Raw genomic sequence first — 13,442 nt, 5'->3', positions numbered from 1 at the left:
TTTTTGGAAGACAAATCTCAAACCCAGTCTTAGGTCTTTTGCAGACTCCATCAGGTTTTCTTCCAGAATGGTCCTGTATTTGGCTCCATCCATCTTCCCATCAATTTTAACCATCTTCCCTGTCCCTGCTGAAGAAAAGCAGGCCCAAACCATGATGCTGCCACCACCATGTTTGACAGTGGGGATGGTGTGTTCAAGGTGATGAGCTGTGTTGCTTTTACGCCAAACATAACGTTTTGCATTGTTGCCAAAAAGTTCGATTTTGGTTTCATCTGACCAGAGCACCTTCTTCCACATGTTTGTGTCTCCCAGGTGGCTTGTGGCAAACTTTAAACGACACTTTTTATGGATATCTTTAAGAAATGGCTTTCTTCTTGCCACTCTTGCATAAAGGCCAGATTTGTGCAGTATACGACTGATTGTTGTCCTATGGACAGAGTCTCCCACCTCAGCTGTAGGTCTCTGCAGTTCATCCAGAGTGATCATGGGCCTCTTGGCTGCATCTCTGATCAGTCTTCTTGTATGAGCTGAAAGTTTAAAGGGACGACCAGGTCTTCCTAGATTTGCAGTGGTCTGATACTCCCATTTCAATATTATCGCTTGCACAGTGCTCCTTGGGATGTTTAAAGCTTGGACCTGCCTGGTGTGTTCCTTGTTCTTCATGATGCTCTCTGCGCTTTAAACTGACCTCTGAGACTATCACAGTGCAGGTGCATTTATATGGAGACTTGATTACACACAGGTGGATTTTATTTATCAGTCATTTAGGTCAACATTGGATCATTCAGAGATCCTCACTGAACTTCTGAAGAGAGTTTGCTGCACTGAAAGTAAAGGGGCTGAATAATTTTGCACGCCCAATTTTTCAGTTTTTTTATTTGTTAAAGTTTGAAATATCCAATAAATTTCGTTCCACTTCATGATTGTGTCCCACTTGTTGATTCTTCAAAAAAAAAATAGTTTTATATCTTTGTTTGAAGCCTCAAATTTGGCGAAAGGTCGCAAAGTTCAAGGGGGCCGAATACTTTTGCAAGCCACTGTACATTCTTGACAAACTGTAACAAACCTTTGGGGTTCATACACACATCAATTTGTTTAGGCCTAGCATAAATCTCCAGGAGTATTTCCACTCGCAGGGTGCCGCGTACAGCCTGCCAAAGAAGTGATTGGCTGTACCCTTGTAAATGTTGATGCCTCTGTAAATTGATGTTTACCTTCTCTTGCCTATCCAATGTATTACCTGATGAAAAAAGTGTGGCCCAGTACAGCCATTTGTTTGTATGTGGGTGGCTTGTTTTGGCTCTATGCGTGCAATGAAAGTAACAGGAGATTTGTTAGGCATTAAAGTCTTTTTAAATATAAAAAAATAAAAAATGATGTTCTGTGTGCTTGAGCCCAAAACCATATCACTGACCTCCGTAGCTGCAGCTACTACAAAGCAAATTTGCATTTCTCTATTTTACTTTTTACTTTTCTTTCTGTAGCTCGGCAACCCCCTGGCAGCAGTGACGTTTCAGCCTTTTTAAATCCTAATTTAAAAAAATAGGGCATGTGCGTGGGAGAAGGTGAGAAAAGGAATGACTAAAACATGCCAAATGTGGCAGTGAAGAGTGGGGGGTCAAGGTACAAACAAGCAGAGCTTCCATTTTTGGCTTATGCTTCACATTAAAAACAGTAAATATAGTATACCTTCATATCCGTTTACTAAGCTTAGCGGTATAATTAAAAATAGTTTATTTGAGAGATTAAAATTCAGTAGATATGGGATATTTTGGTACCTTTTAATTTAGAGGATAAGATTCTATAAAATTGGCAGACTTTTTTTTTTTTTTTTTTTTTTTTTATATAAATCAAGATTTCAAGTAAATATTTAATACTTTCTAGGTATGTCCTATAAATTGGATATGATTATATAAACTGACTTTACTGAACCCTTTTTGCACAGAAGTGGGGAAAAAAATGAATATTTGAGTTGTAACTGGTATTTCTTACCCTAAATCCCTACTGGGTCTACTTTTAAATAATTGTCCAGAAATAAGGAAGGAACATTTTTATCAGGCCTGATGAAAGTACAGCTGAAATAGAAGAGCTGGGCTGATAAGGTGTCTACAGGAGACGCAATAGAGCTGTATATTTTATGAGGTGGTGTCTGGAGGCGAGCAGAATGAGTTCATGGCAATGTTCTCTCTGCCAACTGTAAGAGATTGAGCTCCGCTACACAAGTTCAGTCCGTAGTATAAGGTTCTATTCATCGTCACCATTGCCTCCTTTACAACACTTTGACGGAGGGCTGTCAACAAGATGTTAAAGCTGAAGTATAGGCAGATGAACAAAAATATAGATCTATCGGTGCAAGTCAAATATTGGGTGCCTGCCAACATGGGTAGAGACTAGAATCTTGAGCAGATGGTTGGTGACCAAGTGGTTAAATCAGCAGCAGAGCAAAGTGCGGGTACTGACCATACAATACTGCCCGTTTTGCGGTACATCAATTTCTCGAATGGCTTAACCAAGTAAAAAAACTTGACAACGGTGGTTGTTCACTTTTTTTTTTTTTTTTTAAATGAGGTTTTTTTTTTTTTTAATGATTTATGTGTATGTCTGGAGTTCAGCTTTCATCTTGAATGCTGACAAATTCTGTGAGAAGACCTATTGCTACTTGCAGTATAATTTTGTAATACTAATAAAGTGCCTGGGCTTGTTACCTAATCATTCATGGCTCCCACTGCTGTCAATCAAATCCAGAGACGGGAGGGCGGGGCCAAACACTGCGGAGTCCTGGCAAAATTGGCTCATGTTTTTCCAGCTGGGAGTAGAAAGAAGACTTTATAGTCAACTGATCACTTCATGAGTCCCCCCAGAGAACTTTTAAGTGGCTTTGTAGATGGTCATGTGGGGGCATGCGAGGTCCCTTGTGATAGTTGTATAAAAATACTGTCTTAACTGCAATTGTGTGCGTGTAAAATTATTTATATATATATATATATATATATATATATATATATATATATATATATATATATATATATATATATTCTATCTTTTTTGTGTTTATTATATTCTATATATTTTATGATCAGCGACTGGTAGCAGAAGAAATTTGTGTCTTCCCTGAATAACATCATGTTCAGTTAGAAGGAATAAAGATGAAGAGCATGAATGTCAATGAAATGGGTGAAAGATGCATTCGGCTCCTGTTGTCCACTGGTAGAGAACTCAAGGCCTCTATGACTTTTAGTTTTAAAAAGGGGCCAAATGCATCGGAGGAATTTTCTAAGAGGCGGTTCACACAGGGGCGACCTGTCAGGGGCGACCCAGCCACCTGACAAGTCGCACTCTACTCAATGGAACCGTTCTAATAGGAGTGACGCAAGTCGCTCCAACTTAGAAAAAGGTTCCTGTACGACTTTGGGGGTGACTTGCATTGACTTCAATACAGAAGTAATTTTGAAAGTTGTCTTGAGATCGCCTTGCTGAGTCACCCCCAAAGTCATGCCGCCTGTGTGTGAACCGGCTCTAAGGGTGGAGAACAGGGGCTGAAGCCAACTTTCACCAAATTCATTCCTATTCATGATATAGGGAGTCTGGAAGGGAAGGTTATAGCCCCTGTCAGTTTTTTTTTTTTTTTTTTCTTACCATCCCTGTCCCATTGCAGAGATTTCCCTTCACTTCCTGCCCCATAGCCCGTTAATCTGATAGGAAGTGAGAGGAAATTTATGCAAATTAAGGGAATCCTATCCCCCCTCCCCAGGCTCTAAGAACTAGCGTCCCCACTTGAAAAAATTCTTAGTCTTAAATAGGATGGGGTGGGTCAAATTTTTATTGGGGGGGGGGGGGGGGTGGTGCACAAGTTTAGTCAGGCCTAGGGCAGCACAAAACCTAAATACACTACTGCCATCCAGCTGTACCTTTCTCCCCCCCCCCAACTGGCCATGCCGTCAGTTCAACCGCTGTGCAATTGAAGTCCATCCTATAAGGCGAGTTCAACCAAAACGGTCATGATTGGGGTAGAGCCAAAAGACTGAGAAATGGACTGACTGCATGCTTGTCCAACCGCTTACTTATACTGTAAATGTCTAGATCGGCTTTGTTTTGTCATCGGGATAGAAAAACCAATTAGTGGCAATATACTTGTACATGGGGGGCCAAAAAAAATATATATATACCGTATTTATCGCCGTATACCGCACACAGGGCAAAATCGTGGGTGTGCACGATATACGCCGATACCAGCTTTCCTGCACCGAGTTTGAACACTGCGCCGTCATATACCGAGCGCAGTACACTCATGTATAGTCAGGCAGGCTCCTCTCGCGTTCACGTCCAAGACGTGAGCGCGAGAGTAGCCGAGCCTGCCCGAGTGTACTGCGCTCGGTATATGCCGGCGCAGTGTTCAAACTATGTGCGGGAAAGCGCGGAGGACACCCGGACCCGACGAAGAGGACACCCGAAGCCGCAGACGGACCCGACGAGGCCGCCGCGCAAGACACCAAAACTGTACTAAAATGTTTTTTGTTTTTTTTTAATACAGGAATGCGGGTCCACTTTAGGGGTAATACCCCGATAAATACGGTATTTTTTTTTAATGAGTTAGATGGAAAGATCAGCGTCTGGTAGCAGAAGGAATCCTTGTGTCTGTCCTGAATAACGTCATGTTCAGTTAGAAGGAATAAAGATGAAGAGGGACTGTGACAACTGCTGTTCTCATGAAAGGGAGGGGGAATGTGTGCCGCTAACAAAGTTAGATATTGATTAACAAAGATTTTTTCCATGGCTGCACGTGGGCTTAGAATTGCCAGCTGGTCTTTGAATTCTATATTCTTTTCATGATGAAGAGCAAGGAATATAAAGGCAAGCACTGCTATAGTATTTCTGTTGCGTAATCCTTGATGTCCGCATTGCCCAAAATGATGCCCTTGAGAAGCGGTGTGACTTTATTAATATGATCTTAAGAAATGGCTTTAGAGCAATCTGTATAATTATAATCTCTCACATCCATAGCTCATGTCTTATTGATAGTGGATTGGAAGCTCAGACAATCCAGAAATAGCTGTGTTTTTTTTTTTTTTTTGGCATACCTAATTAACTAAATCCTAAAATCACATTAGGAATATTTCCGTCTTTCAGCTCAAGTCAACTGTTTCTTGTACATGAAAGCCTTTGTGTGTATGTGAGGTTCTTCTCCCGCATTTGTGGTGTGTTTTTTTTTTTAAAGGAAATGTGACTCAAAAAACACACCAAAAATGCATTGTTGGTGCATTTTTTTTGGCGTGTTTTACCACATTTTCCATTGCGGAGTGGGGTGTGTACAAGTTTCCATTATACAAGCATAGGAAAGAAAGGGGTATGTCGGTGTGGTATAAAGATACATTGAAGTTCAAGAGGTTTTAAAAGTAATACATATAAAGGAGTATTGCTCATGTATAAAACTTGGAATTATAAATTCTCACAAGATAATCAACATAAAGAGACGGGGGTACATTTACATTTTTTATTTTTTTGTATGTCTTTTTTTTATATCTGAAAAGTGTGGTGTACATTTTGTATTCGGCCACATTTACTCTGATACACCAAACTAAAATCTAGTTGAACCAATTGTTTTCAGACGTTGCCTAATAAATAGTAGGGGTGCCCCGAATGGAATTTTATGTGTGTGTATAATATATATATATATATATATATATATATATATATATATATATATATATATATATATATATATATATATATATAAAAATAATAAAGAATATGAATTTTATTGATGACCATTGACACCTTTTTAGTGCAAGAAAGGTCAAAAATGCAGTCTGGTGTATCTGACCATCTCCTTGTATCATGTCTGCAATCTTAAACACACTGCTAATAGTATTCGGTGCACCTCTAGCAGACATGATGCAGGAGATCAGTGCAGACTCGCTAGGTTGCCGTCATGTGCAGCTTCACTAATGCCTGGATCAAAGCAGCGATCTCTGTGTGCCACGGAGCAGATTTAAAATGCCTGTGCTGCAGTAACAATGTCCCGCATTCTGTGATCACATCACTGATTCAATGTCCCGCCATTGGATCAGTGTGCCGTCTATCACAGGAGGTGGGGCACTAACTGCCGCCCTTGCAATGCAGCTTAATGGCACACAGAGTTCGGAGGGGGAGGTTGAAGGAGTGGATGACTGGGCGTGCAAGGATGACACTCCCACAGTGGGCGGTACCCAGTTTTGGCCTAAATTTCAGTGCACCTCTAATAAATGGTCCACCTGTGTGATTTTAATCTGAGGACTTCACAGAACAGCTATATTTATACTGAGGTTTGTTGGGGAACCTTGGTGAGAAAATGTAATCATAAAGGCCAAGGAACACACCAGACAGGTCAGGGATAAAGTTGTGGAAGTTTAAAGCAGGGTTAGGTTATAATAATGTATATCCCAAGATTTGAACATCTCATGGAGCTGTTCAATCCATCTGAAAATGGAGAGTATGGCACAACTGTAATCCTACCAAGACATGTACGTCCACCTAAACCTACAGGCCTGGCAAGGACAGCATTAATCAGAGAGCAGCCAAGAGGCCCTGGTAAAAACCACTCCGGTGGGAGAATCTGTGGTCACCAGAGTACACCCTCCATATCGTACTCTTTACAAGGTCCGAAAGATTCCCCCCCGTGCAAGGGGAGAACTCTGCGGCCCCAAATCCCTCCCTTCCTGCATTTTCCTACCATGCCCCCTCACCCTAAATCAAACCCCACCCTCCCTGCCTCTCCACCCTAAACAAACCCCGCTCCCTGCCACTCTACCCATATCTTTCGACTGCCTAACCTGATATATTGAAAATGTTGGCCCTTTTTTGCTTGCATTATTCAGCAGGACTTTTGCATTGCAAAATAAGAGACGCTCCTGGTGCATCATGGGAAAGCACTTGAGCCTGGATTTACACCTATGCACTCTATGCCGCCCCCCCCCCCTGTGTTTCCCTGTCATTGGCTGTGGTCATACATGTTGGTGTGATACAGTGACATTCATGCTGACTGAAAATTCGCCCTGTGATGCTGAAAATGCTTCATGCACTTTTTTTGGTGTTAGGCAGCCTATTCAAGTGAATGGGCTACCCTATTGCAGTGCACATTAATTTGCATTATAATGCATGTGAACAGGGCCTTATTGTGATTTTGATTTGCCCTCTATCTTTTACTCTCGACACCTACAAAATGTATTTTTCTGCACCTTCTGTCCCTGCGACTGTGGGTACCAGGATAATCGGAAAACCTAAATCTCCTCAGCGTGGCTATGGACTGCAATAACCTAATAATCTGACCAGTTTTAACACCTTACTGCTCTATTCAAAACTGGAGAAGAGCTTTTGGCATTGGACATTTTAAGAGGCAGGACAGCATGTAATGGCATGCTAAGTCCACAGTTACGTTTTAGGGTCCCTCCACACTAGATGGCAGTGCAAGAAACCCGCGTTTAATGCCCGTGTCCTCCATGGCGTTAAAAATCCACAGGTTGTGCGATCTGTTGAAGTGGAATTAAACGCAGCTATCATGGCTTGTGAAATGGAGCTGAAGACCTCTTTGAAGGGCAGCCAACTGAACGGCGCCCCCCCCCCGTATTGCGTAGGCACGTCACAGTTTCCGAAAGGAGCCCAACATGTAAAGGGGCAAGTCGACTCTACACGGTGCCTGCGCACCGACTAGGAGCTGTGTAAAGCTGACTGCGCAGGTGCCGTATAGAGCCGACTCGCAGCTTTACCTGTTCGGCTCCTTTCGGAAACTCTGTGACGCGCCTACGCAATAGGGGGGGGGGGTGGGGCCTTATCCGCTGGGGGGGGGGTACATTTTCTGATAGACATCAATCATCTGGGCGAACGCCCAGATTACATTGCGGCTCAGCTTGGAAACGCCTACTCCCGCGGGAGAAGTACCCGGAAGCCGGATTGCAAATATAGATTATAAGGTATGTGCAACCTAAAAAAAAAAAGTGCCGACTACATGCTGGTAGTATAAAGAATTTGGTCTTGTATAAATGTTATTTGGGTGAACCTCCGTGTTTTTTTTTTTTTTTTTTTTATTATTCCTAATACAAAGAACGTAAACATCTCTTGTAATAGACGTGATGACAGGTCCTCTAGGAGATCTGGGGTCAAAAGCTTGTGGATGCCAGAGACCAGGCATAGAGCAGAGTGGATGCCATCTTCCTCTCACTCGACTTCCTGCCTAGCCATCAGCCGCACCGGATCACTTCCAGGTTTCCCGACGACTCTGGTAATCTCTGGGTAAACGGCGGAGGGCACCTCTTCCGCTGCCACTAAAAGTAATCACATGGTGAATCCTCCTACGGACCACTTTTTAATTTGGTAGAGAAACGCCCACAATAAATGATACCAGGGTTATGGCTTTTAATAACGTATGTTTACTGTGGGCGGTCGGGAAGTGAGAGAACATGGAGACCATAAGGCTGGTATTTTTTTTTCCAGAAAAGATGGATATTCTAGTTGGCTCATGCTGGTCTTGTTCTGCAGAGAAGAGTAGGAGTTGCAAGCCTGAGTATACTTGGCCATTCATTTGTCTCGTCAAACCCGTGTGCTGTTAATTAGAGAACATTTATGTCTCCTGTTGAGCTTTGTTTTTAATGACTACACAACGTGATTCCTAGTATCAGACTTGGTTAACCCCACTTCACTGAGCTCCTATTTTTAATTGCAACTAAGCAGACCGATACTCCTCGTATAACAACTTACCCGTTTAACGATCACTTGGATTTACAGCCAGCTCTCCCCACCCATGCTGTACATCATTGTATTGTACAAAATTGTTTTAATTTGCATATGTACAGAACTGTTGAGCTGGAGTTTTGTGTTTTTTAGACTTTTTTTCCCCCCAATACAGTAGTTAAAGTGGAGGTCCAGCCCCCCAAAAAAAGGCAAAATTTTTTTTTTATAAATTATACATGCCAGAAATTGCTTCCGCAGTGAGGTTCTGTGTTCTCCTCCTCGCGAAGTCTCCTGGGAAATGAAGGCGCGCTGCCTTCTGGGACACACAGGACGGTGTTCCCATTCTCAAATATTAGCGTGACTCGCTCATGCGCAGTAGGAAACGGCAGTAAAGTTGTCACTGCCTGTTTTCCTTAGTGAGGATGGCGGCACCGGGACCAGCCACGATCGACTGATCGGCCTCGGGCAGCCTACATCGCGGGCAACCTGGACAGGTAAGTGTGCTTATTAAGTCGGCAGCTACAGTGTTTGTAGCTTCCGACCTTTTTTTTTTTTTTTTTTTTCCGCTTTTAAGAATGCTCAAAATATTGATTTCCTGTGGCTCCTCGTTAAACGACCAATTAATTTAACAACCTGGTCCTTGGAATGGAACCTAGTCCTTAACCACATCACACCCGGAAGATTTTACCCCCTTACAGACCAGAGCACTTTTTATAGTTTGACACTGCGTCGCTTTAACTGGCATTTGCTTGGTCATGTAATGCTGTACTCAAACTAAATTTGCGTCTTTTTTTTTTTTTTTTTTTCCCACAAATGCCGCTTTCTTTTGGTGCTATTTGATCACCTCCTGTGGTTTATTGCGCTATAAACAAAGCGACAATTTTGAAAATAACTATTTTTTACTTTGTTATAATGAATATCCCCAGATTTTTTTAAACAAATTTCTTCATCAGTTCAGATTTTATCTTTTTGCTCCCGTTTGCTTGGCACTTAGTAGACTGTAATTTCACAACGAATGCTAGAAATTGATGGTGTTCCTCTGCTTTATCTTCTGCCCCTCTTCTTCCCTTTTTTTTTGTTTTTATTTATTTTTGTTTTCTTTATAACATACATGTTTTTTCCTTTTTTCAGATTACAGATTTATCATTGCCCAACTACCTAGCAGCATCTTCAGTTGGCCTATTTCCAACCCAACTTCTTAATTCCTATTTGGGAACAACATTACGAACGATGGAAGATGTCATTGCTGAACAAAGTGTTAGTGGGTACTTCATTTTCAGTTTGCAGGTAATTTTAACACAAGTTGCTTTGCTAGTAGAAAATGTCACATGCCTTTTTGTAGCATACATTAAAAAAGTTTTAAATATTTAAAAAAAAATGTATTGCTCTTCTTTCTCAGCAAACTTTGTTTCACATTTTTCCTTTTTTTTAATTTACTGTGTTTTTGAAGTGCCTTAACACAAAATGTTTGATAAATTGCAGTCCTTGGATACAAATGTCTATTTTTTTTTTTTTTTTTTTTGTCACTTGGTTATCCTGCAAATAACACTGTTCTTGCCCCATGTTGGCTAAACTTTCTGCATCTATACAGGGAGTCATGGTTGCCACCCAATCTGAACTTCAAACATGCCTGCCTTTTTGTTGCCTACCTCCGAAGCCGCGGCCATAACGCTAGGAAAGGTTTCGGCCTAGCTCCAGAGCCGCAGGAATAACATTAGGAAAGGCCACGGCTTCGGCCTAGCTCCGGAGCTGCGGCCATCTTGGTACACCCGGCGGCGGCCCTCCTCTGTTTACACCCACAGAGGAGGAGCCCGCACTCGGACACACGCTGGGAGTTTCTGTACTGCCTGAGAGGAGGGGGGGTCTCTTGTACTGAGAGGAGGGGGGGTTTCTGCACCGAGGGGGTACTATAGTTGGTGGGGGGGAGATGTGTATATTACAGTGGGGGGGGGAGATGTGTATATTACAGTGGGGGAGAACATTTTTCTTTGCCGATCAGAAAAATGATCTGATCCGTGACTCCTGATCCGAGGAACGATCCGAACGGTAAGTTTTTTTTTTTTTTTTTTTTTTTTGATCTGTTGCACCCCTAGTCAGAACCAGTGTGTAAAAGCGTTTTTGCTTTGAAAGAATAAATTGTCTCTAACGTTGGGTGTCCTACATTTGGATGTTGCTGCATTATGTAAAACTATTAGAATCGTTTTTTACATTTTAGAATAGGGTGTCTTTAGACAGTGTTTTTTTTTTTTTTTTTAGGGTGCCTTTACTAAAAAAAAAAGGTTGAGAATCGCTGCTCTAGAGGTCTGACAATGCCCCCTGCTGAATTGAGCTCTAGCTCCAATCGGGAGGGAGCATGAGTTGTTCAGTTTTAGATCTGCTTCCACAGAAGGTGTCAGACCTCTGTAGGGTGACCACTGTTTCCAACACAGAGCAAGGATCCTTTTCTATGGCATGGTGATGGACAGGCTTTTCTACTCGGGCTGTGGCTTTTTCTTTAATGAAAACAAGCTGTAAGGATTTAAATACCCCTTTTTGTTATGCTGTTTTGAAGGTGATTGATTTTTAAGTTGACCATTCAATTGAGTTTTAAAGTATATTGTGCTTCCATGCCTCATTTCAATCAGGTTTTTTTTCCCCCCGCAGATCGTGATCAGCATAGCTCTTATGTTCTATGTGGTTCATCGGGCACAAGTGGAATTAAACGCAGCTATCATGGCTTGTGAAATGGAGCTGAAGACCTCTTTGAAGGGCAGCCAACTGAACGGCGGCAGCTCAGTTTTTTGCAGCAAAAGGAACTTATTGTCCATGGGTGGAATTAACATTGTATGATTGCTCAAGCCATGCCGCCTTCTTTCATTGCCAAGATTATTTCTCTATCCCTTCATTGAAGGAAGAAAATCCTGCACAACTTTCAAACAAACCTTCAAGGTTTTTTGTTTTGTTTTTGTTTTTCTTGTTTTTTTGTTTTTTCTTCTGAGGATAATCGACCAGAATCTCCAAATTGGAAGCATTCATCAGTCGTCGCATTCTGTGTATGCCATGGCATATACAATGCACTTTTTTTTCTGCACAGCTCTTACAAAACCTTTCATGGCAAATTTATTTATTACTGGACATAAACTGTTTTATGAAATGGTGAAAAAGAACTTGTATAAAATAAATTATATTTGTAATTTTAGCATTTTGCTTTTTGAAGTATTGTTCATGGACCATTCTAGCTAAAAAACAAGTTGGTCCATTCAAAAAGAAATGGAATTGGGTTCACGTGGTAAGCAATAGTACCTCTTTTTGTTGCTTTAATATCAGAACATCCACTACATTTGTTAAATATGAAAATAATGTAAATGATCTTAGAAGGGCTGTCCACCATTTACTAAAGATGAACATGGGTTTTGGTATCAGTGTAGAAGAAAAAAGTTGATTTTAGACTTGGACCTTTTATCAATTCTACATACATTGCTCGTGTGTACTCCATTTATTTACTGTGGGGAAATGCAAAGTGTTGTAACCCACTACAGAAATAAGTTCTGTGTAGTCTAAACATCAGAAGTGGTTGCCGTTGATAACTACGTGGCATTGCTCTTTGCCCCTCTAAATGGCAAGGGTTTGAAGTTGCATAGAATTAATCTCGCTCTCATTTTGTATAGCAATTAGAGTCCAGAGTTCACTTTTAATAAAATGTGGACAACCTTCTTTTAGATTTTTAAATTTTTAAAAATTGCTCCAATTGGTCGTTTATATGCACCGACTTTTATCTTGGGCCTCTTATAAATTTGCCTAGCTATTGTTTTGATAGCAGCAGGACCATTATTTGTTGTCCAATGAAAACAATTCAAGCATACCCTTACAAAGTGCTCTTAATCTGGCTGATATAAGCAGCTGGTCTTTTTGGTTTGGTGTGAGTTAAAGCCATGTTTATCTCAAGGGCCAGAATTGCATTATAATGGGCTTGTATGCATAACCGGCTAGACTAATGTATGGATGCTTGAAATTTGGCACGGTTTAGTTTGAAAAGTCTGGACATATAAGCACGATGGACTGATTTAGTGACATCTACTAAATCAGCATTGTTTGCAACCACTCTACAGAATACTGCCCTCAATCCTGTAATTCTGGCCCAATGACATTTTAGATTGACAAAAAAAAAAACACATTGTGTCTTGATGTTCCATGAGATTAGAAGCACTACATTTTTAAACATACGGTACACGGCAATAGGTTTTTAATTTTTATTTGTTTTGTAGGTGTATCTGTAAATGTATGGCTTAAAAGTTCACAAGGTACAAATACAAAATGTGTGTATAAAAATTCATGGAGAGATTCAGATCTCCAAATTCCAAATGCCGGACTGTTTGCAGCAAGTTCTATTGAGTGGCCTTCAACTTTTTTATGCTTATTTATTTTTTGTGTTCACTTGTAATGCAAGCTTTAAAAAAAAAAATGCCATAGCTTGGCTTTTATGTTTTTAAAGTGTATTTGTTGCTTAAACTTGATGAAGGCTGGAGCAGTGTGCATGAGAATGCTTTAGGATCCAGTGACCTTTTTGAGGCACATGGGTGTTTTATCCAAGTGGTCAGTCTTATTGTTTTTTTTTTTTTCTCATTCTTTGCTGTGTAAAATACATGTCGTCTGTACCAACATGAAGACCAAAACTCGCTTGCATGGCTGTGTGGACCTGCTTACTAACGCTCAGATCTCACATCCCATTTCCACAATAGATGGTCATCTCATAAAAATTT

General features: G+C 41.0%; 1 protein-coding gene across 1 annotated transcript in view; it reads left to right on the top strand.

Annotated features, from left to right (window-relative positions):
* TMEM64 (transmembrane protein 64) overlaps positions 1 to 11,884 on the top strand; it is a 37,485-nt gene extending 25,601 nt beyond the window's left edge. The window contains exons 2-3 of the mRNA XM_040354610.1: positions 9,835 to 9,990; positions 11,347 to 11,884. Of these exons, the coding sequence (XP_040210544.1) occupies positions 9,835 to 9,990; positions 11,347 to 11,532 (342 nt within the window). The 3' untranslated portion in view covers positions 11,533 to 11,884. The remainder of the gene's footprint in view (positions 1 to 9,834; positions 9,991 to 11,346) is intronic.
* The last annotated feature ends 1,558 nt before the right edge of the window (positions 11,885 to 13,442 follow it).

Source organism: Rana temporaria, chromosome 5 (genome assembly GCF_905171775.1).
Source record: "Rana temporaria chromosome 5, aRanTem1.1, whole genome shotgun sequence".
Classification (NCBI taxonomy): domain Eukaryota; kingdom Metazoa; phylum Chordata; class Amphibia; order Anura; family Ranidae; genus Rana; species Rana temporaria.
This window is presented reverse-complemented; position numbering and strand designations above follow the sequence as displayed.